The sequence below is a fragment of the Anguilla anguilla genome, chromosome 8 (genome assembly GCF_013347855.1).
Source record: "Anguilla anguilla isolate fAngAng1 chromosome 8, fAngAng1.pri, whole genome shotgun sequence".
NCBI lineage: Eukaryota > Metazoa > Chordata > Actinopteri > Anguilliformes > Anguillidae > Anguilla > Anguilla anguilla.
In genome coordinates this window covers 49,796,750-49,819,850 of record NC_049208.1, presented here as the reverse complement: position 1 = coordinate 49,819,850, position 23,101 = coordinate 49,796,750, and the positions used below count along the sequence as shown (strand labels likewise).

The 23,101-nt window shown below is 46.6% G+C and overlaps 1 protein-coding gene across 2 annotated transcripts; it reads right to left on the bottom strand.

The window, feature by feature from the left end:
* Positions 1 to 2: 2 nt before the first annotated feature.
* LOC118233708 (ceramide synthase 2-like) lies at positions 3 to 22,980 on the bottom strand. Of its 2 annotated transcripts, none has more exons than XM_035429586.1 (11): positions 22,422 to 22,980; positions 12,399 to 12,572; positions 11,772 to 11,889; positions 11,098 to 11,216; positions 8,617 to 8,674; positions 8,058 to 8,108; positions 7,677 to 7,769; positions 4,670 to 4,798; positions 3,513 to 3,619; positions 2,660 to 2,813; positions 3 to 2,272 (listed from the first exon to the last, which is right to left on the bottom strand). In XM_035429586.1, exons 2-11 carry the CDS (start codon positions 12,569 to 12,571, stop codon positions 2,120 to 2,122), a joined length of 1,155 nt encoding a protein of 384 aa, XP_035285477.1. In that variant the 5' UTR covers position 12,572; positions 22,422 to 22,980; the 3' UTR covers positions 3 to 2,119. The 2 variants fall into 2 exon arrangements, with proteins under 2 accessions (XP_035285477.1, XP_035285478.1); XM_035429587.1 differs by lacking the exon at positions 22,422 to 22,980 and adding an exon at positions 17,258 to 17,305.
* Positions 22,981 to 23,101: the final 121 nt, after the last annotated feature.

The following is a 23,101-nucleotide window of genomic DNA, read 5'->3' as shown; positions in this document are numbered from 1 at the left end:
TATTCATAGTCATAATTTGAATCTTATATTTTGGCATCATAACAAAAAAAAAAAAAATACAAAATTAAAACATTGCAATAAGGGAGCTGCTGTTGTTTTCTGGAACAGGTAAGAAGAAAGGGATGGGTGTTCGTGGTGAGGGGGGGGTGGTTGTGGCAGCCATGGTTAGAATTATGAGCAAAATGGAATGAAAGACCACAGCAGAACAGAGTGTGATTGGGTGATCGAGTTTGGCAGGGCCAATGAGAATGAGTAGTAATGAGGAAGTGACGACCAGAAAGGGAAGAATCAGGCGCTTAGCAGCGTAAGAGGGAGGAATTAGGAACACACAGACAGGATCCACACTTTCACGGATAAGGCACTTACGAAATGAAATAAAATAACAGTTCAAACGAAATAATAACGTAAATCTCATTTTGGCCTTTTCTTTTTTCCTCTTCGTTACTCTTCGCTAAGTAGCAGAGCAAGCGGATCCATCCACTGCCCAAACGCTCAGCATAAATAAAACTGTAAACCCGCATTTCAAAAAAAAAAAAAAAAAAAGGGAGAAAAAAGAAAACCGGACTCCACAAAAACACCCAAACTCAGTCTTGCTAGAAACTAACTTCTGTGTAGTTTTTTTTTGGCCCACAATTACTAGCCACTGAACACATTCAAAAATAACAATATGAACAGGATAATACTGTAAAAGAAATCAACTGTACTAGATTAGAATACTGCATGGTGTACTATACTGGACTACAGTATACTGCAACTGATCGGTACTCAATTGGACTAAACTTAAAGGGATTGGACAATAATGGTACGCATGATTGAAAGATGGTCAATCTGGGTGACTTTGGCTCTTCGGTTTAAAAAACAAATTAAAACCCAAAGTAACATCTCATCAGAAAATTAAACCCAAAAAAAAATCATATTAAAATAAATTCATTCATTTAGTGCGATTTCCTGCTCCTGGAAAGACTTCGCATTCGACAGACTAACGGAAACAGAAATTTAAACACACGAGAGCAAAAACAGCTCATGCTGTTTTCTACTCTCCCTTTGAAACGTTTAAAACGGCTCTTCTTGGGCTGATTTATTTTTTAAATCGAATTTGAACCAAAAAAAAATAAAATAAAAAGGTAAACACAACTGGCGCGTGCTACGTTAGATGAAACAAACTGCCGTGCAGTCTCAGAGTTACCCTATGCCGTAAATACGCACGGTAAATACGCTGCTTCAAACACCCGCGAAACGATTCATCCGGCGTTCCGCGTGCGACCCACCGAGGAACGGGAGGCAGCACCAGCGAAGCCTCCGCCGGACTGAACCAAGTTACAAAGGGGAGGAGGGGGGTTACGAGGACACTGTACTGTATGCTTTTCTGCGGTGGCAGCCCAACACTGGCACACATTCCCCCGTGGTCTGAACATGGTTCAGTCAGGGCAAAAGTGACAATTATGCCACAATTTGAAGGGAAAAAAACCCCCAAAAACAGGCACTCGGCCAGAGAAGGCAGCATCGAGCAGTCAGTTTCAGGACCAATCACAGCGCACGTGCGCTTTACACACAGAATACTGACCAGGAACAGAATGGTGACACGATTCTCAAGTCTCTTTGCTTACATATTTCCTTTCAGTGTTTTTTGTGTGTGTGTGTGTGTGGGGGGAGTCGATGTGGACGCAGTGGACGAACCTCACAGTGGGACAGGGTTAGTGAATAAGACTGAGGGGTGGGGGGGGGGGGGGGGGCAGGCACAGGGAGAGAAAAGGAGAGGGGAAGGGAATAGAGAGAGAGAGAGAAACAGACAGAGAAAGAAGGGACACAACCTGACTGTTAAAAGGCACTAAAAGTTCAGATTACGCTAATGGCATTTGCTATCCCTCTCTCCTCCTCTTCGTCCTCTTCCTCCTCTCCAGAGACAGAAAAGGCAGGAGTTTAGTGTTGCTTCTCTACCGGTCAGCGGATGGCTGTCTGCGTTGGTCTCGGTGGGAGTGAGTGCGTGTGTGTGTGTGTGTGTGTCTAGTGTTCATCGGTGTGTGTGTGACAGGAGCCCCGTTCCCTCTGTGAGAGAGGAGAGTTCTTCCTGCGCTCTGGCCACGCCCCCCCTCGCGCCCCCCCCCCCCCTCTGCGGGGGTCACTCCGTCTTGCGGTGGTTGTTGTTAATGGCCGGATGGCCGTTCCGCACGGGGCCGTTTTTGGTGGGTTTCCCCTGTCCCTCTTTCTGGTCCTCCTCCTCCTCAGACTCGTCCGTCTCGTCGCGGTCGCTCCTCTCATCCTCCACTATTTTCTGAAGAGAAGAGAGAGAAACAGGGGAGGTGAGTCAGGAGGCAGAATCGATACTCACTCTATTAATACACCCGCACGCACACCTGCAGTCACAATCTCACACACACACACCCCAGCAGTCACAATCTCACACAGACACACTCATACACATGTGCACAGGCACACACTCACACACACTCTCTCTCATACACACACTCACACAGGCACACACACACACACACACAGCCATGCACACATCTGCAGTCACAATCTCACACACACTCACACAGGCACACACACACACACACACAGCCATGCACACATCTGCAGTCACAATCTCACACAGGCACACAGGCTCACACGTACGCACACACACACACACACACACACACACAGGGGCACTACATACGTTTCCCGGTAGGAACTTGATGGCCATGCGCATGATGAGGACGGCCCAGAAGATGTGCAGGCACTGCAGCACCAGCAGCAGCCCGTTGAAGAAGTAGTACCCAAAGAACGGGGGGTATATGGTCACCGGGTACACCCAGGTACAGTGCATGATCCTGGGGAAGAGAGAGACACAGATCCCTCCGAGCTCCATGGCGAAGCAGTTTTATTTCACACTGTAATATAGTGTAGCGCTAAGGTGGCTACATTTCAGTACACCCTGTATACATACAAGTCAGTGTTCTAGAACTCCATTGCTTTCAATTACCAGTAGTGATTGTTGGGGGAATTAGTGTAGTGTAATGGGTAAGGAACTTGTAATGTAAAGTTCACATGTTACTTAGGTACTTAGGTACTTAAGTACTTAAGGTACTTAACCTGCATCGCCTCAGTAAATGCTAAGTAAAATGCCACATAAAAAGTTGCATAAGTCTGCTAAATTGCAAATCGATGCAACGTTACATCAGCATTAGAATGTTCAGTTAAGAACATTCCGATCACAAATACGATTCTAACGCTGGTACACCACAGCAGTGCGGACTAACCCTTAAAGGGTTAACCTGAGAACACAAAAGAGTTTGGTTTAAGAGGGAGGTGTGATGAGTAGTCCGCACTGCTGAGATGCACCAGGATTTTGCCGTCAACCGATACCCAAGTACAGCATCTTAAAATCTTTGATTCCCGCATTTTAACCAAAGCCCTGTTCGTTGGGAGCTCGTGTGCAGCTATGTGGACAATAACAGAAGGGTTTCGGAACAGAATGAACCAAACGCCATGCTTTCCCCGTGTGCGGGAGCACACAGCCGGGCCCTCACCAGAAGGGGAAGATAACGAGGCGAGTGATGATGAAGATGGCGGCGAAGAGGATGAAGATGTAGTTGCAGGTTTTTCTCCAGCCTGCATAGTTAAACATCTTTGCTGACTGAGGGGGAGAGAGAGAGAGAGAGAGAGAGAGATTAGTGAGACTGTTCACACTGTCTGCAGTTCCTAGAGCTGGCCACCAGAGGGCACCAACCATAATGAATGCCTACTAAGAACAGACACCCTCCCCTCTCTTAAAATAAAATCAACTGATGGCCACTGAGAGCAGCTCTCGGTAATTTCTCCCGCAAAATATCAGATCCAGGATCAGCTTACTCGGCTCTAATTGCACCTAAAGCATTATGATTAGAAGAAGCCAGACTGACTGATACAGTGCTCTGGGGCAGAGGCCACCATCCACACCGCTCAGTTCAGTAAAAGCAAGTTAGAAAAAAAGCACTCGCACCAACCGACAGTGACTCACACACCCTGACTCAATGCACAAACGCATATGCAGCAACCGACAGTGACTCACACAGCCTGACTCAATGCACAAACGCATATGCAGCAACCGACAGTGACTCACACACCCTGACTCAATGCAAAAACGCATATGCAGCAACCGACAGTGACTCACACACCCTGACTCAATGCACAAACGCATATGCAGCAACCAAGAAATCAATACATATTTTAAACTCTCTTTCACACACTCTCTCTCGCACACACGCACAAGTACACACACACTCTCACACACGAGCACTCACACACACACACACTCTCTCTCTCACACACACACACACGTGCGCACACACAAGTGCACACACACACACACGCACATGTACACATACAAGAATTTTGAAGCACAGGAAAGAGACGATGTCAGGAACGTCGCCCGATTACCCTACACCGGGGATCATCAACTCTGGCCCTCGATTCCAAATCCAGCCAAATCCAATCCCGGGTAATTAGTGCTACTGATTGGCCAGACTGTCTTCACACCTGACTCCCAGGCAAAGGGAGGGTGGAAAACCGGCAGCTCTCGGCCCTCGAGGACCGCAAGCTGCTGATCCCTGCCCTACACAGATCAGCCATTTTGCAGCCCACAGTGTGAAAGGAAGGCGTTTTTGCGGGAACGCGCAGCAGTGGCGCACGGCGGCGGGGGGCCTACCTCCAGCAGGTAGTCGGCGGCGTCGTGGGTCAGCATGATCAGGGTCCCCGCCCGGATGTAGTTGACGCACCAGGAGAAGCTGATGAGCGTGATGGTGGCCAAGTGGTGAACAATCTGCTCCTTAAAGTCCTGGGGGGTGGAGAGAGAGGGGGAGACGCCGTGTGACGAGCAGACCACACAAATCGGCTGGAGCCCCGGGCCACGCTGTCCCCGCTCTCCGATTGGCCGCTTCGAAGCCTTCCGCGCCCTCATGTCCACCGGAGCCTCGGACTGAAGACAAGCGCCTTTTCCCGGATTCAATCACAACAACTTTATTGACACAGCGCCTTCGATACGGTGCGGTCAAAGCTCTTACGGGACGTCTTGGTCGCGCGCAGACTGCATTAGCCCCCCCCCCCTCGACCCAAAGTTTTGGTTTTCACCGGATCCGGTGAAGGAGGCTGACGTCACTCAGAACAATTACCCAGCATAAAAGCCTCTGTGCGGCACACACACACACATTTCATCGCGCAGTTTCACCACAGCACGTCTTTCTTTCTGCAGCTGCCGCGATTGATACATCACTTATAACGCAGAGCGACGTGGCGTTTCATCAATATTCTCCCCAGACCAGAATATCCCGTTGACAGACACCGGGAGGAGAGACGGCACTGGGATAAACAGGACCCTGTACATGGCACATCTGTTACAGGCCAATTAGCAAAGTCCCTAACCTGGAACGAGTCACTGGAGTTTACATGCAATCCATTTATACAGCTGAATATATGCTGTATACTGTGTATGTTCATACGTTTTCTTTCACTGACGCAATACAGGGCAAAACCGGCAGTGCCCCACCTGGGAATCGAACCCGTGACCCTCGTAGTTCCCTGCCGGTTGCACCGTCACCCGGCTGTAACCGCACGCTTGATAATTAGCCCGTTCCGCAAAAATGCAACACTAACGTCTGTTCTTTTCTCCAAACTGTTCCAAATAAATACTGTACTTACCGTCACAGTGACTGAAGTGATATCGGATACATTCCGAGGAGCCAGAAAAGATCAAAAGGCCACAGTTTCATTAAGTGCGCTCGTTTTATTTTGCGTATGGCTACGCCTTCGCCATTTGCAAAAGGTGGCTTCACAGGTTCAAAGTCTTGGAAGGAGATGCCCCCAAAGTACTGGACTGAAAGTTCAGCGGCCGTGAAGGCAGCCATTTTCTATTCTCGTTTTAATTTACTGCGTTTTTATTTGACGAAGGGGACAGACATTAGGACAGCAGTGCATTTAATTGCACATTGGGTGGGGGGGGGGGGGGGGGGGGGGGAAGACACACTATGTAAACAAACACACTGATGTTTGTGTTAGCTCCTGACATAATGTCAAGGACACAGAAACCAAAACAAACACACACACACAAAAAAAAAAAAAAAAACTATCGAGCGCATCTTCAACGACCGATTGATCCGGCTGTGCAAATTGATTGCAGAACCCGTGTGTCTAGGCCGACATCAGTCTGCCAAGACAACACGCCAGGAGTCAAAAGAGGACCGTGACCGCAGACAGACGGGCTGGGATTCATCCAGAGCAAAAAGGGGCCATCAGGAGGAAAGGTGTCCAGTCCGTTTCCAAGCTGAATCATTAACAGGCTCCATGCAGGGAAGGGGGGGGGCCACCAATCGGCTCGATCGAGCCCTTAATTAGGTAGAGATCCAGGGGCACAGCTTGGCACCCCCGAGCTGAAGCTGTCCTTTCAGGTTATCCACATTAACATCATGTGCCTTCCTCAATCACAGCACGGGCTGAACAAGACTGAATCGAGGAACCGAAACCAACCTCGGCACACACTGATCTCATCTCCAGCGTCTCCGTGTTTAACGCTATCAGGGAAAGAAGGACAAACCTTCTTCAACACGTGAAATGAGCACAATTTAAATGGGTGCAAAGCAATAATCCATTTTAAGAGAAGGTTTTTTGGAATGTTTTTTTTTATCTTCAATATTCTAAGCCAGTGTTCTAGAACTCCATTGCTTTCAGCCACCAGCAGTGATTGTGACATCAGCATTAGAATGTTCAGTTAAGAACATTCTAATCACATGTTTGTGACATCACACCTTCGAGGGTCAAAAGGAACCTTTGTTCAGTTGTGAGCGTTGCCTTTTCCCTCCTATTGGAGCCGTGCTTATTGGCCGCGTGTGTCCTGAAAGGACAGGAGGCCGTCGGTCTGTGGTTCAGTCCGGACCGTCCCCGTGGCGTGCGCCAGCCTGGGCGGACGTTCGACACACATTAACCCAGCGCTGAGAACATCTGCCCTCGCACCCACTCCGCCTCCCGCGCTCTGGCGACAGCCGCTTCCACGGCGACGCGGCCTTTACACCGGCCGCTCTGCCCGGCACGCTCCCCCCGCTTGGCGCGCTGAGCTGACCCCTCAAACACACGTCGTCAGGCCACCGCATTCAAAGTGTCACAAACATTCTTTTTCCACGTTCGTTTAAATGTGTTCTGTACGCGCTGCGTCTCGTTTACCACAGACTCATTCACCAAAGGTTCCTGACTCCAACAGCACGAGCAACAACGGTTTTTAAAAAAACACCAACACATCAACCCTCCACACTCCTGTATTACTTTACAGTCACACAAATACAAAAAACAAATGCATATCGCCTACATTGTACAGTATACGGATTCAATTAAACTGAACGTGTACGAACATACTCGACGAACATTTGCAAATGCATGCAACGTGAGGTATATTTTAAGACTAACTGGATTAACTAGGGGCGACATAGCTCAGGAGGTAAGACCGATTGTCTGGCAGTCGGAGGGTTGCCGGTTCAAACCCCGCCCTGGGTGTGTCGAAGTGTCCTTGAGCAAGACACCTAACCCCTAACTGCTCTGGCGAATGAGAGGCATCAATTGTAAAGCGCTTTGGGTAAAAGCGCTATATAAATGCAGTCCATTTACCAACTGAGAATGTGTTGGGTTTGCTGGTGTTTGTAAGGGGGGGTACGGGGGTAGGGGGCACTCACTTTGCGCTTGACGTCCGTGGCCACGCTGAACAGCAGGGAAACGTAGAACCCCAGCTCTATCATGTAGTACCAGTACTGCGAGGGCAGGAGGGTCTGGGAGAGGCGGGGAGGGAGGGGTTAATGGATGAGGTTGGGTGGGAGACCCAGGGAGACACAGGCAGAGCGATACAGGCACATTTGCAAAACAAAAACCCTTGCCGAGTATATCGGTACGGTTAAAAAAAAATTAGCATTTAAAAAAAAAAAATGTTTAACTGTCATAACCTGTTAACCGCTTTCTGAAAGACCAGGAATTTTCCCGTATGGAGGTAACACCCTTTGAAATACTAGATGCCTACCACCGATGCACTCAATGGCTGGAATAATAAACTATTCACATACCAGCACAGGAAATCCACTCCACATTTCTTTCAAGTCATAGAGCCAGGGTTTCTGAAAACAGAGAGAGAGAGAGGGAGAGAGAGAGACAGAGAAAGAGAGAGAGAATGAACCTCAGATCCACAGAGGATTGTGCTGGGACAGGAGAGGTAATGTTTGACAACAGAAACAGACAAACTGACACATGTTTGCGTGTCTGCGTGCGCGCATGTGTGTGTATACGCGAGTGTGTGTGCACACGCATGTGTGTATATGTGAGGGTGTGTGTGTGTGTGTGTAGTATGGATATGTATATACATGCTCATTTAAACCAATATACAGTATACAATTGTTTTAGAGAAAAAGAGAGAGAGATGGATGAGAAAAGAGTTCAATACCAGTGTTATATTATACACGTACATATATATTATCCTTCATTACTCATCTCTCTCTCCTAATCCGCCTTTATCAAGCGTGTGAGCAATTTCAGAGGGTACAGTAGATGTGAAAATGAAGGAGAAGAGAGGAAGGACAGGTTATGGTGTAAGACAGAGGGAGAGAGGGATGGAGGGATGGTACTCACATCAATGAGTGCAGCCAGGCCAGCAATGAAAGCAAGAAGGTAAAAGGTAAATCTCCAGCTGAAAGAGAACACACAAACTCAACACCCAGCGTATGCACGAAACACAATGTTACAGTCAACACCGAGTATATGTACAAAGCACAATGTTACAGTCTCCACACTGAGCGTATGCACAACACACAATGATACAGCCTCAACACCCAGCATATATAATACAACCACATGGTGTTACAATGTTACAGTTCCAACTACACAATGTTTCAGCCTCAACACCCAGCAAATATAATACAACTACACAATGTTATAGCCTCAACACTCAGCATATATAATACAACTACACAATGTTATAGCCTCAACACCCAGCATATATAATACAACTACACAATGTTATAGCCTCAACACCCAGCATATATAATACAACCACATGGTGTTACAATGTTACAGTTCCAACTACACAATGTTTCAGCCTCAACACCCAGCAAATATAATACAACTACACAATGTTTCAGCCTCAACACCCAGCAAATATAATACAACTACACAATGTTATAGCCTCAACACCCAGCATATATAATACAACCACATGGTGTTACAATGTTACAGTTCCAACTACACAATGTTTCAGCCTCAACACCCAGCAAATATAATACAACTACACAATGCTATAGCCTCAACACCCAACATATATAATACAACTGCACAATGTTATAGTCTCAGCACCCAGCATATATAATACAACTACACAATGTTTCAGCCTCAACACCCAGCATATATAATACAACTACACAATGATACAGCCTCAACACCCAGCATATATAATACAACCACATGGTGTTACAATGTTACAGTTCCAACTACACAATGTTTCAGCCTCAACACCCAGCAAATATAATACAACTACACAATGCTATAGCCTCAACACCCAACATATATAATACAACTGCACAATGTTATAGTCTCAGCACCCAGCATATATAATACAACTACACAATGTTTCAGCCTCAACACCCAGCAAATATAATACAACTACACAATGATACAGCCTCAACACCCAGCATATACACTCACTCCGGCCACTTCAATAGGTACACCTGTTCAACTGCTCGCAAATATCTGCTCGCAAATATCTAATCAGCCAATCACGTGGCAGCAACTCAATGCATTTAGGCATGTAGACATGGTCAAGACGATCTGCTGAAATTCAAACCAAGCATCAGAATGGGGAAGAAAGGTGATTTAAGTGACTTTGAACGTGGCATGGTTGTTGGTGCCAGACGGGCTGGTTTGAGTATTTCAGAAACTGCTGATCTACTGGGATTTTCATGCACAACCATCTCTAGGGTTTACAGAGAATGGACCGAAAAAGAGAAAATATCCAGTGAGCGGCAGTTCTCTGGGCGAAAATGCCTTGTTGATGGCAGAGGTCAGAGGAGAATGGCCAGACTGGTTCGAGCTGATAGTAAGGCAACAGTAACTCAAATAACCACTCGTTACAACCGAGGTATGCAGAAGAGCATCTCTGAACGCAAAACACGCTGAACCCTGAAGCAGATGGGCTACAGCAGCAGAAGACCACACCGGGTGCCACTCCTGTCACCTAATGAAGTGGCCAGTGAGTGTATAATACAACTACACAATATTACACTCCCAACAGCCAGCATATATAACACAACTACATAATGTTAGTCCCAACACCCAGCATATATAACACAACTACCCAATGTTACAGCCTCAACACCCAGCATATATAATACAACTACACAATGTTACAGTCCCAACAGCCAGCATATATAACACAACTACACAATGTTACACAGTTACACTTCCAACACCCAGCATATTCAATACAACTACACAATATTATAGTCTCAACGTCCAGCTTATATAACACAACTAGACAATGTTACAGTCCCAACACCCAGCCTACACAACCAGACTATGATACTGAAGCCTTAACAGAGAGACACAACAAACTGTTGACTGCAGCACACACAGCTACAAAGTGCCACACCTCATCAGCTCGCACACACAATGTGGCACTGTGTAAAACCCCGGCTTGCAGTGACACATCACAGGTCCCACTGTCGTCTGAACACAGTTACGCAGCGAAGCCGCGCAGGCTCACGCTCCGCAACACAGCCAGGCTCACCGCCCTGTGTACACACACCCGCACCGCTACGCACACACAGACGTCCGCCAATTTCCCATAAGACAAACTGTAACACACAAAGTGCACTCTGTGCACGCTACGAACGCGGCCGCTGTGCTCTCCCCCAGATCACACAAAGCCACGTCGTAACGTAGCGCTTAAAATGGCGGCATCGTTACCCAGGGCAGACGCGCCGACGCCGAGCGATTGTTTACCGCTAAAGAAGCCGACGGGCTAGCCGATCGTCGCCGCCGGCGTAAGCGACGGCAGCGCGCTGAGCGCGCGCGGAAGTCGGGCGTCCAATCGCGGGCGTGCCCGGCGGCGTTCCGTACCTGGCCTCCCGGAACTTCTTGACCAGGTTGGGCCGGTCCTGGTTCCTGCGACGGCGGAACCACCTCTGGACCTGGCGCACCGAGCCGCCCGTCTGTTTGCTCAAACTCTCCATGGAGCTCTGACAGGAAGCCAAGCAGAGAGCAGCTGTTACGACAGTGAGAGGGACAAGGCCTAGTAAAAACAGGCAGGCTCAGCTCACCAGCTATCTGCACTCAGTCATTTTTGTTATTGCGGCTCAACATTCGGGGCTGCACCGAAGTATAACGGTCAGGGAACCAGGCTTTTTAACACGGAGGCTGCAGGTTCGATTCCAAAGCGAGGCAGTGCTACTGCACCCGCAAGTAAGGTACCTAACCTAACATACACATCACTACCCCGGATAAGCTGATTGCACATTTAAAAAAATACAACGAAAATACATATGTCAAGTAACTCAATGTCTCAATGTAACAGGTACAGCTGTAATAATCTGATTACTTCTTTTGAGGACACATTACTCATGATGAATGGTGTGGGTGCGGATCCTGTGCAGGGGCTTACCTGTGTGGGGGTATGTGCTGTGCAGGGGGCTTACCTACGTGGGGTGTGTTCTGTGCAGGGGGCCTACCTGTATGGGGTGTGTTCTGTGCAGGGGGCTTACCTGCGTGGGGTGTGTGCTACGCAGGGGGCTTACCTGTGAGGGGTGTTTGCTTGTGCTACAGAAGTAGGCCTCCAGTAAAGGGTTGTGTTCGGCTCGAAGCCGCACTCTCTCTCTCACACCCAGGAGAGACGCAAGAGGCGTGGCCACCGTCCTAGGGGTGAGTGGGTGGGTGGGAGGGAGAGAGAGAGAGAGAGAGAGAGAGAGAGAGAGAGAGAGAGAGAGAGACAGAGAGAGGGAGAAAGAGCAAGAGGGAGGGATGGAGCAAGACAGAGAGAGAGAGACAATGGGAGGGGGAGAGAGAGAGAGAGAGAGAGAGAGATAGGGGTGAGGGAGAGAGAGAGCATGAAAGAGACAGCAAGTGTGTGGAGAGCGAGCAAGAGAGAGAGAGAGAGAGAGAGACAATTAATTCAGACTTCCTTATCCGCACAGGAAAAGCAAAAACACCACCACCAGACAAAATAAGTGAAGCGGAAGAGCTGAGACGGGGTATAATATCAGCGCATAGTAGCTGACAGGGCACAGAACACGGCCAGAATGAATAAACAATCGAATCTGAGGGAGGCACAAACAAACAAACAGACAAACAAACAGACAGACAAAGAGCGGCAGGCAGAGGCTGGTACAGGGCCCCCGGGGCCAAAACGGCGGGGTGGCACTGACCTCTCGAAGACCTGCCGGATGAGCAGGAAGCAGAGCGCCAGGGGGACGGTGACCCACAGGTCGGACGCCTTGGCGTAGACCCGGCCGTCGCGGTCCTGGAGGTCGGCCCAGCCCAGGCCCTCGGGGAACCACAGCCGCTCCTGCCAGAACCAGTCGCTCAGCCATGTCACCATGCTGCAAGAGAGAGCCGGGCCGTTTCACTCACCACCAATCAGACGACACAGGAGGATTCACGTACGGGCGCACCGGCCAATCGGGCGCCACGACACATTTACACACACACAGACACACCCCTTATATAAACTGCAACAGACTAATATTCACACAAACTGACCAATCAAACACGACGGTACAATCCAATCAGGCACTACGACACATTTAGACACACACACACACACACATTTACACACACACAGACACACCCCTTATATAAACTGCAACAGACTAATATTCACACAAACTGACCAATCAAACACGACGGTGCAATCCAATCAGGCACCGCAAAACACCTGCACACAGTGTTTGCAGTGTTGGATCTGTAATTTATTTGTGCAAGGAAAAAAATATTTGTGCAGTGGGAAGAAATGAGAAGGGTTCTTTGTGCACGCACGCACACCACTGACAGTACATAAATGGATGATGGCATGCTGCTATTTTCAATGGGCGAGACAAGAAGCCCGATCACGTAACTTCCTGATTGGCCTCTCGTGCAATGGATACTGGGGACGCACAAGACTGCACAGGCCCCAAGTCTCCGGTTTGTGGTGCGAAATATGTACTCCTTGTCGTAGCTGCGCTGAAGAATCAGATGGATTATAGCATGACGTTTAGAATGCAAAATCATCACGATTCAGGAATCATCCTAGACACTTTGATGAATGAAATTATTCCTCATATTCTCAAAATAACTCTAACGCTATAATATGTAGTGTGGATGATGGTTTCACATTTTCCATATGGGAAACCTCCATTGGACTTTCAGGATTTTTAGGAAGCCTCTTCTTCAAACATTACAGCACAGTCCTTCCAGGTTGCAGGCTTATGATGTCATCGTTACTTCCGCTGGCATGTGCTAGGAAAGAAATCCTGGCTCCCTGACGCACACGTGCACGCACATGCACACACATCCTCTAGGGGCGCCGCTGACCCACTAGTTCCTGGGAAAGCTTTCCCTGTTACACGCCCGCAGCTCCACCCCCGAGTGCATGTACAGACACTACAGTACATTAGCATTTACAGTACAAACACTGACCAATCAGACAGCACTGTCTCCACACAATGGCTGCCAAAGAAGGCACATACAATTATAGTACATATGCATCATACATTTTACACACACTTACAATACACCTCACAGCTTACTAAACTTGCACACACTAATCACACAGACATGTGACATATACACACTGCCCCAATAAACAACAGTACCACAGAAACTGAACCGGAACCTTATATATTAAATAAACTGAACCTTATATCATACAACCTTGAAATTAACATATTTTAACATACACTAAATTGAAAGAGACAACAAACCTTATTATCAACACACAAAGAAAGGTGGCACAGTACACACCCCCACAAATTGACCGCACAAATACAACAGTGCACCAGTACAAACAGCACACAGACCGCACAGAAACTCTACTGCATTTACATGCCGTGAATATTACAGACAGCACAGGGCATAAGCACTCACACAAGCGAGAACAGGAAGAAAACTCAACCACTCTTTTAACACCGATTCATGCGGTTCTCGTGAGCACAAATCCACGTGGTCTAAGGGGAAATAGCCGGACCCTAACCGTTTAGCGCAAGACGCACGCAGACCTCGGATCATCGCCGAGGGGCTGGATTGACCCAAGCAGATGGGCGACTGAGTCCTGACTCGTCATACGCAGAGACGGCGGGCCCCCTCTCCGGCATCTGGCAGGAATTCCAGTCGCGCGCAGGAGATAGCCTATCCAAGCCGCGGAATAACTGCTGAGCAGAGGCGGACCGGTCTCACGTTATCTTACGGGTCACATGCCCGTCACACTGGGGGATGTCACGTTAAACAGCTGGACTGAAATTTGCTGGAAATGGGACCTCCACTGTTTCCCCCACCAAGCAGAACAGGACCAGGCAAATGCAATCAAAGCACAGCTGTTCCAGGCCTCCTGAAGGGTTTAGGCTTTTTTTATACTGAAGCAGACAGGAAATAAAAGATCGGTTGCCTGAGTTACTCGTTTTCACCCGGAGTCACACTTTTAAAAACGGGTCTCTTTAAAAGGTAGACAGAAAGCATGTCGCTCAAAGACAAGGTAAGTCGTCTGAGCGGCTTCCATTTAAAAATTAAAAAGAGCCATCAGCAGTAAGTGAAATTGGGCGGGTTCAATCATTTGGAATGTCCTGGAAAAATCGACCACAGCGAGACATTCACTGCAGCCTCTCGCGCCATGCAGTGCGTCAGCTGTTCCGTAGAAACGAGCGGCAGCGTGAAAGCGATCCGATAGATCCGAACATGATTTACAATGCAAAGCTGGCGTGGCACAAATCCGCCAATTTAACGCGCAAACGCATGCATCTGAGGCATGAAGACAAATGGCGAGCGCCGACGGACAGGAGGCGCCAAGTGCCCCGCCGAGTTCTCAAACACAGCCACCCACCAACTAAAAATGCATCGGCCAAGTCAGCAAACGAGATTGTAGCAAGAATGTCTTTAAAGCATATCACATCGAAACACCCTCTGCAATCATCACCATAACTTTTTTGTTCATAATTAGGCTATCACTGAAGTCTACCATGAAGAACCAAAGAAAACAAACACTGTGGTATTAAGCCTACTTTATTCGGTTGAGAGGGATGTATTTACATTCGCCATAAAATTATCTAGCGAGAACAGTTAAAATAACTAGCAACGCTGCACTGGCCTCAGTGGATTGGAAACGTATTAGCGTTTTATTAGGCACCCCCGTGTGGGAAACTAAGCTGGTGATTTGGGTATTACGTTCCCCGAGGCGCAACTGCAGTGTTTCGCAGCCGTTCCAGAAACGGCTGAGGGAGGAGGCGATGCCGCCTGGCCCACGGTCCCCCCTCAGCGGGGCCAGCCTGAGCTTCCCTGCCCGGGCTGTCTTTGTGCGGAGAGAGGCTTGAGACGGGCCCATCTGGAGACGACCCCGACAGCAGTTCTTGGAAACGCGCATCGCAATCACATTCATGCGCATTCTAATCCTGTCTTGTTGACGCTTCAGGGAAAGGCATTCTCTTAACGACCTGGGGGGGAAAGGATTCAGGGCCCAGTTGCACGTGCAGTGAGAGCAAGAGAAAGAACAATTGTTGCACATTGCTCCAATATCATTTTCCGTCCTTCCATCTGTGTGTGCACGTATGCATGCGTGTGTGTGTGTGTGTTTGTGTGTGTGTGTGTGCAAAAGACTACTAGCAGTGGATAAATTACCTTGCAAGACCGCACCGAACATCAAAGACTTTACCTTTCCCTGGTCCAATGCTGCAGTTAAACCACTTGCAGCCCAATATGCCATCTATGAAGACTTAAGTACTCTTTGGCCTACCAAAGCCAGATTAGGTTTCCCGGCAGAAAATTCTGGATAAAGCAGTTACCTCCCATTCAGGACTTCACCACTGCATACACGATAATATGTTCTCCACCGATAAACTTGCATTCTATTACACTATTAATATTACATTAATAATTCAGGCTGGAAATAAGTTAAAACCGGCATTATCCAAATGCAAGCTCAAGCTGCTAGGCTAACGTGTATCAGTTTTTGTTAAGTCACAACAAAGAGCTCCAAAGTTCAGATCTCTTTTCCCCATAGAGTGCAGACTGAATCACAAAACTCTGAGGCGTAGGTGGGACATAGCTGTTGTAGGGCACCTTGCTCAAGTTTCATCGCCACACCCCAATATAAATAAGTAACTGAATAAGCGCCAATAAAAAATAAAGAAACAAAAAAACAATACACCCATAGAGCCGTCAATGGGAACGTTAGCCTGGTGAAGAGCTACAGTCTGAGAGAAATCCTATCGAATTTCAGGAAGAGATCCCACTCTCTCCTGGGAAACGCCCCGTCCCCCTCTCTTCCAGATTACTCCTGAAGTCACACCTGCTCAGAATAAGCGGCAGAAGAATGGACAAAGGTAAATAAACTCACTGTAACAAGAGCGCCTCCCCCAGCCTCAGATCCACCACACACAGAGGCGCCGAGGTGGACGCTGAACCAGCCAATCACTGGGAGGCTCTGGACCAGCCATGCCAGCGCATTTACTCTGCTGCCCGCTGACTGACTTACAGATTGACCAATGGTCAACAGAGTTCTTAATCGAGTGAACCGCCCACTTGGACCAGCTGTAACAAGGATGCCTTTTTTCCATCATGCAAATCCTTTTCATCAGAGGAAGCTAAGTTTTCCAACTGGAAGTTCAGTTTGACGGAACGTGCAGCTTTTGTCACAGAATTAAAAATGCTGGACAAAGATAAGTTTGCACCACAGGCCTTCTTGTCTGTTGAGGCCTCCGATTATAAAATAAAAGATTCAATAAATGGATTTCTCCCGGTTGTGTTACTTCTGTGGCTTAGCCAAAGTGCATTTTCACTCCAGGTTCATTTGACTCATGATTCACTCCAAGAGCAACATCTGCCATTGAAATAATCGCACTTGGATGCAAATTAAACCAATCAAACGAGGACAACCAAAGGGGGGTTTCTCTCTCAGTGTTCCAAACCCAAGTTGCGACTTCGCAGTGCCATTCCGTGAAAAGGTCCTGTAGTGTGACGGCAAACGTACTGTGGTGCAACAGGAAACCAGCCAATTAAAAAGGGGTAAAGAAAGGCAAAGCTTTATTTTATTTTTTACCTTGTTCTCGAAGCTCTTCAAGGAGACGTCTGGAAATGCAGGTACATTTTCACCTGCAGGCTAAAGGCAATGGATCAATCTTAATCGAAATGTTCTGATCCACAAGTAGCAGCAAGTGGACCAAATGACAAACTTTTTTTTTGTTGCTGTAAATTCATGTATATTTTGTTTGTCGGAATCCTTACTGGTGGAAAAAATAGATGAGCTCCACCAATCACAGTATGTTGGTAAGAATCAATACAACAACTGTGGCAGTGATTGGTGAATACTTGCTGGCCTCTCTCCCTTAATTCCCCACAGGGTTTGCAGAAGTGCAGCCAAGAAAGAATCCACTAATCACATTCGCCGTTGTTCCACTGGTTGTTACCAACGATCCCCATGATTGGTGGAGCTCCTCTCCATTCCCTACCAGGGAAGTGATGTCATTTCCCTCGTATCCCCAATTGTATTATTCCTCATCATAAAAGGGGGGAGGAAGTGCAGCAGGATAGAAATCGAATCGGTGATGTTGGCCTGAAAGCAAGTAGCAGTGTGCAACAGGGCCTGTGTCCAGATCTTACTCGGATTCAAATCCCAAATGAAGCACTGATGTTGTTGCACCCGTGAGAAATGCACTTAACCTGAAAAGCTTCAGTAAAGATTGTAAAAAGAGCGGCGTAAAACGATATCACAAAACCGTACGCAGTACAGATCATCCTGGGAAATGGCGTCACCTGGAGATAAATATGAATAAATCAGAAAAAAATGATCAAACCTATGTTCCATGATCCAAGAGGTCTGGTGATTTACTAAAAGGATGCACATCTTGAGATCTAAGGGGACTGGAGTTTCCCATTAGAACGTGGACACCCTTGGACTTAGTACAACCAAACACAACTTGTTCCTGAACGTCATGCCAACTGTGAGGTCAGAAGTCCAAAGTACTCCGTCCATCCACTGAACACCTCCATGCCTTTCTGAACACGTGTCTGGTTGACTTCAGTCTGGAAGTTAACTTGCACAAGTGCGTGTGTCAATCTGGCTCGTGTCAAATACTCGATTCGAAACACTTTAACCTTTCAGACACCGGTATAATTCCTGCAGATTGGCAACAAATTTAAAAAAGAAAAATCAATTTTTCACCAATATTACCAGTTATTACCCCAGAAGCTCTTTTCACAGGTCTGGTGTCAATGAGTCATGAATGAACCATAATCAGTCTTCAAATTATAACAGCGAACCAGTGACTCATTACTCCATGACATCTCTGTCCTTTTCTTCAAAAGAAAATACGTAAAATTGCAGACTTGTGCTTTTTTTTGCTGTATTAGGTTCTAAATAAGCAAAAACACCAATACCTTTTTCAACCAATCACTACAGCTCCATTGTTGCTTTTTCCTCCCATCTGAAATTCACGGTTGCATTAATATTCACTTCAGCCTGTTTCAAAGCCTCTCTAAAAATCGGGAGATGATAGACTAGCACGTGCCCTCCTCTACGACCCTTCTGGACCACCGCTGACTTCAGTCCACAAGCCAAGCCGAGCCCAGCAGCCCCTACACCGTATTCGTTGTTAAGAACAACACAAAATCTGTCATTTTTTTAAACACGGCTCCACATGTAGTTACGGACAACACATTTTGTGTTACTTTCAGCACAGTCTGTGTTAAAAAGTCTCTCTCATGTAACACACAAATTGTGTATTTGTAACACAAAACTAGTAACCTTAGTAACAAAATATAGTAGCACACAAAGCATGTTGGAGTAATGCATCCTTTTTTTTTTTTGAGAGCGTAGGCTTCAGCAACTACAGCAGGCCCTGGCAGTGAGCAAAGTCAGGGGGAAACCCCGCCAACCCACACCCGCGCTGCCACGGCAACTAAGGACGACAGCTTTAGTCAAATTGCGCTCCTCAGAAGCAGCCATCCTGCACCCTGCACCCAGCTCGGCTGGCGAGTACCTGGTCACACAAACTTTGTGGGGACAGCGCATTTTCCCCGAACTTTAGGGCAGGGACAAAAAACAGACAAGCTACATGTTCGCTTTATCAGCGTTATCACAGCTGTAGAAAAGCTATGGTTTCTGATAGAGGACGGCCCTTGGTCAGAATGTTTCCCATAAAGCTAATTTAGTGTGACACAGCAGTTAATCATATCAGGGTGTGATTGCGGTTCCAGCAAAATTATGTGTAGGAGAGATGCTGACAGGACATCAGTGAGCACTTCTGCAACCTTTGCTGCAAATTGCCAGGACTGTTGTGCACTTGGAGTGAAACACAGGGTATGCAGTTAAGAAATAACTAAGTGTGATGGACTTCGAGCTGTCCATCACATACTCAGATTCCAAGTGGTTTCCTCTGAAGTGTTACCGAATACACAAATCGCTGAAACACAGCTCGAGCATTGTAATTGTCTGGCCAACACGGAAAGTAAACGATGGTTACAGTGATAGGAGATGATACATTTACTTTGCATTTTCAAAGGACAAAAGGGCTGACAGTTTATACATAAAAACTATTGCTTACCACACAAAGGAAAGTAAAATACTACAATATATTTTATGCATGAGAATGTGTTCTAAACGACCGTTACGTTTTATCCAACCACACTTTCCCGTTACAGCATTAAATTGATATTTTGTGATAATAAACAACACTAAAGCAAACATTTTTCTGAAACATTGATTAAACTTGTCACGGCCATGCCAACTGCAAAAAGGGAACTGTCTTGTTTGCGTAACAGAGACGTCTGTTTTCAGAAATGATGTCGGTTAAGTAATATTTTTTATTCATCGACTACTTTTTCATTACAGATATTCCTTTTGCAATAACGGAACAGAGTAGCCTAATCATGCGCGAGATTAAGGTTGTTTTTGTAAATTATTCAAACTGTTGCCTGAAGGATGCCATAAATCCACAACATATAAACACTGTTTTCACAAAGTGAAGTTTAATTAGTTCAAATAGACTATAGGCCTAGTCAAACGTTAACACGTAGCCTATTTTGCCGCATTCATTTGTGACACCAATTTGAAAGCAGACACTTCGCCTTTATTAATATGATATGGAGGGGGTAATCTCAGCTGTATCCGCTGTGTGGCCATCAAGATTACGAAGATAAGTGGATCTGAGCTACCGTCTGCCCTGAAATGATGGCTGTGGATAAGCGGGATGTTTCCCAACAACTACCGGCGTGAAACAAGCGGTAAGAGCGAGCAACAGGAGAGAGAGGCTCGGCCTGTTTGAATTCTGAGGCTCCAAAACATAGCGGAATTGGCTAGGCCTGGAAGTGGAGGAGGGGAAGGAGGGACAGAGCAGGCCTGCATATCGACCTGAGGACTGAGGTCCGAGGTTGTCCTGACACCACCATCACAGACACGAAGAGAGCGGAGTAATTTAAGAGACTTGTAACGATTGGTTGTTAGGGTTCAACTAAGCGCATTGACAGTTGCGACATCATTTCCGGTAACGCAGTGAACTCTAACTTTTTCTAGTCATGTGTTGCTCAACAGTACGTAGGCCTACATTATACACGATTTTAGACTAAAATACACCACTTCCTCGTTATTATACGACTTATACTGCCTTATAAAACTGAGGCTAAATGATGAGGCTAGAGAGGAGAAAGCAGGCGACATCAAGCTTATCAAGTTCTTGTACAAACACGAGATCTATCCTAAGGCATTTGCATACAAGCACCATTATGGCAAACTTGCGTTTTGTAGCCTACTCTTCTCAGTCATTTCTTAAAGCTCATGCGGAATCATAGGATCGTTATCACCACACACATAGTGCATAGTGCGAAGCACTGTGAGCTATTCCTCTGATATCGCCTTTATCGACGCGTACCGCTTTGAACCGCTTTGACAATCTGATTTTCATTTGTACCAAGCACTTTTCTGTTGGGCTGCGATTTTAAATGGCAGGGGGGAGGGGGCATATAGCTACTTAAATAATGTACCAAAAGTAAATGCTATTCGTTTGCACTCGGCGGTGACATGGCGTCTAATGTGTATCGTTACTCTAGCTTAGACCCGGCCCAATACAGATTCACCTCTCACTTCTCACGTGAGAGTCGATGTCCGGAGAGCTCTCCAAATCAAGATGTGGGAACCGCTAATGTGGCTACTGGAGAGCTGGCTTCTAATCTAGGCTACTCTACCTCACACGACATTGTTACAGTAGCCTACGCATAAACACAGTGCGAACGAGCCCCGTCAGGGATCAAAGAGGCCGGTGTTCTCGAGCAAACGACCATGATAAAAGTCCTTTCATTAGTTACCGAGGCGGTTAAAAACTTCGTTTGCTTCTGGCTTCCTCGGCCCCAAGCTAAAAGGTGATGCTTACATGCAACATTGTGAGGTAGTGCAGCGACATGTATGTAGGTAGCTAAAGTAGAACAAAGGAATCATCTGACATTACCTGCTGAAAATGGCTAGATTGCCATAACATAGCGGGATCAGAACTGCTGCGCAAGTAAGGAAACGGGTGGCTGCAATAAAATTTTAGAAATTTGCTGGTACTTCTTACATTACGGTTTGATGCAGCCGTCTACACCTCATCTACAGGGGAAATTATTGCAACTGTCTAATAAAACATCTCTACAAGAGCAAATCTTGGTATTGCAGAATCGGGGATGTAAAAGTACACATTTTTTGTGTAGTCTACATCTCGTAGGCTAATATAGAAAATGGTACACAGACATGTTCTGCACTACACGTCGTAACTAACTACCACAGCGCCATTCGATAATATAGGCTACAAATGAATTTTATATGAACGTGCTGCTATAGCCTACAACACGTACAGCTCTATGCTTCAATAGGTTTCTGACTTCATTGTGTATTGTGTGTATTTTTCTTTATTTATCGTTAGAGATATGCTATCTGCGTTCGTCTGTAAAGATGCCAGACCATGTTTGTTGTGTCTGCCTCGTGTGTAGGTAGGCCAAATTAGTTCCATGCGATAGGTGGTGACTGTTTAAGAAATGCGAGTTATACACCGTCTGCCCTACGGTGATCGGCAAGAAAATATTCAACAGGCAGTTGCCAACTGGAGCAATAAAAGTAAACGCAAGTAGAGATATGCTAGTACAGGAGAAACCATTAGGCCCAAGCGTAAAACTGCATAACCAAAACCTCTTAAGTAGCCAATAGGAAATAGTTTCGTATAACGGTAGCTACTCACTTCAGTCAGAAGTTCCACGCAGGTACGAATCAGAAGTCCCTCGCAGTTGTGAGGAGTAAATACGTTAATAAAACTGACAAAACACAGTTTTCTGGCAAGTACAACTTATCTTGAGTACCAATGGCGTCGTACAAGAGAAACCAAGTTGCCTTTCCGTACGGATGAGTCAATGTCCGTGTCTGTTTCTTTATGGTCCGGCCTCTGTATCTCCGACGCTCGTCCGCATTATTCACGAAAAGTCTTTTAAAACAAAAATGGAAATGAGGGATCAAAGGAGGAATGGTCGAGAATATTTCCGACTATCGAACTTGTACTTCTAGCGTTCTTGTTAGTTTCTTTCCTTGAATTTTTGTTTGTGGTTTTTTTAAACATTTATTTTATCTTGGGATTCCAGTCGAGTTTCCTCTCATTTCTCTACTCTCAATCCATTACTTTTGTCTTTCCATCCCTCTCTGGGAATGAAGAAGAAGAATACGATGATTGTTCCCCGGGAATAGGCGTCGGTCAGCCCGGCTGTGAAACAGGACTAGCGGACTGAAAAGGAGGGGAGAGGGTGGGGAGGGGGTAGAGAGAAGAGGGAGGAGGGTTTTAGAGTGACGTTTTCAGGCATGTGAGAAGAAGCTTGTTTGCTGAAAACGTGAAAAAAACTCACCCTGTTCGATTTAGTAAATAGTTAACCT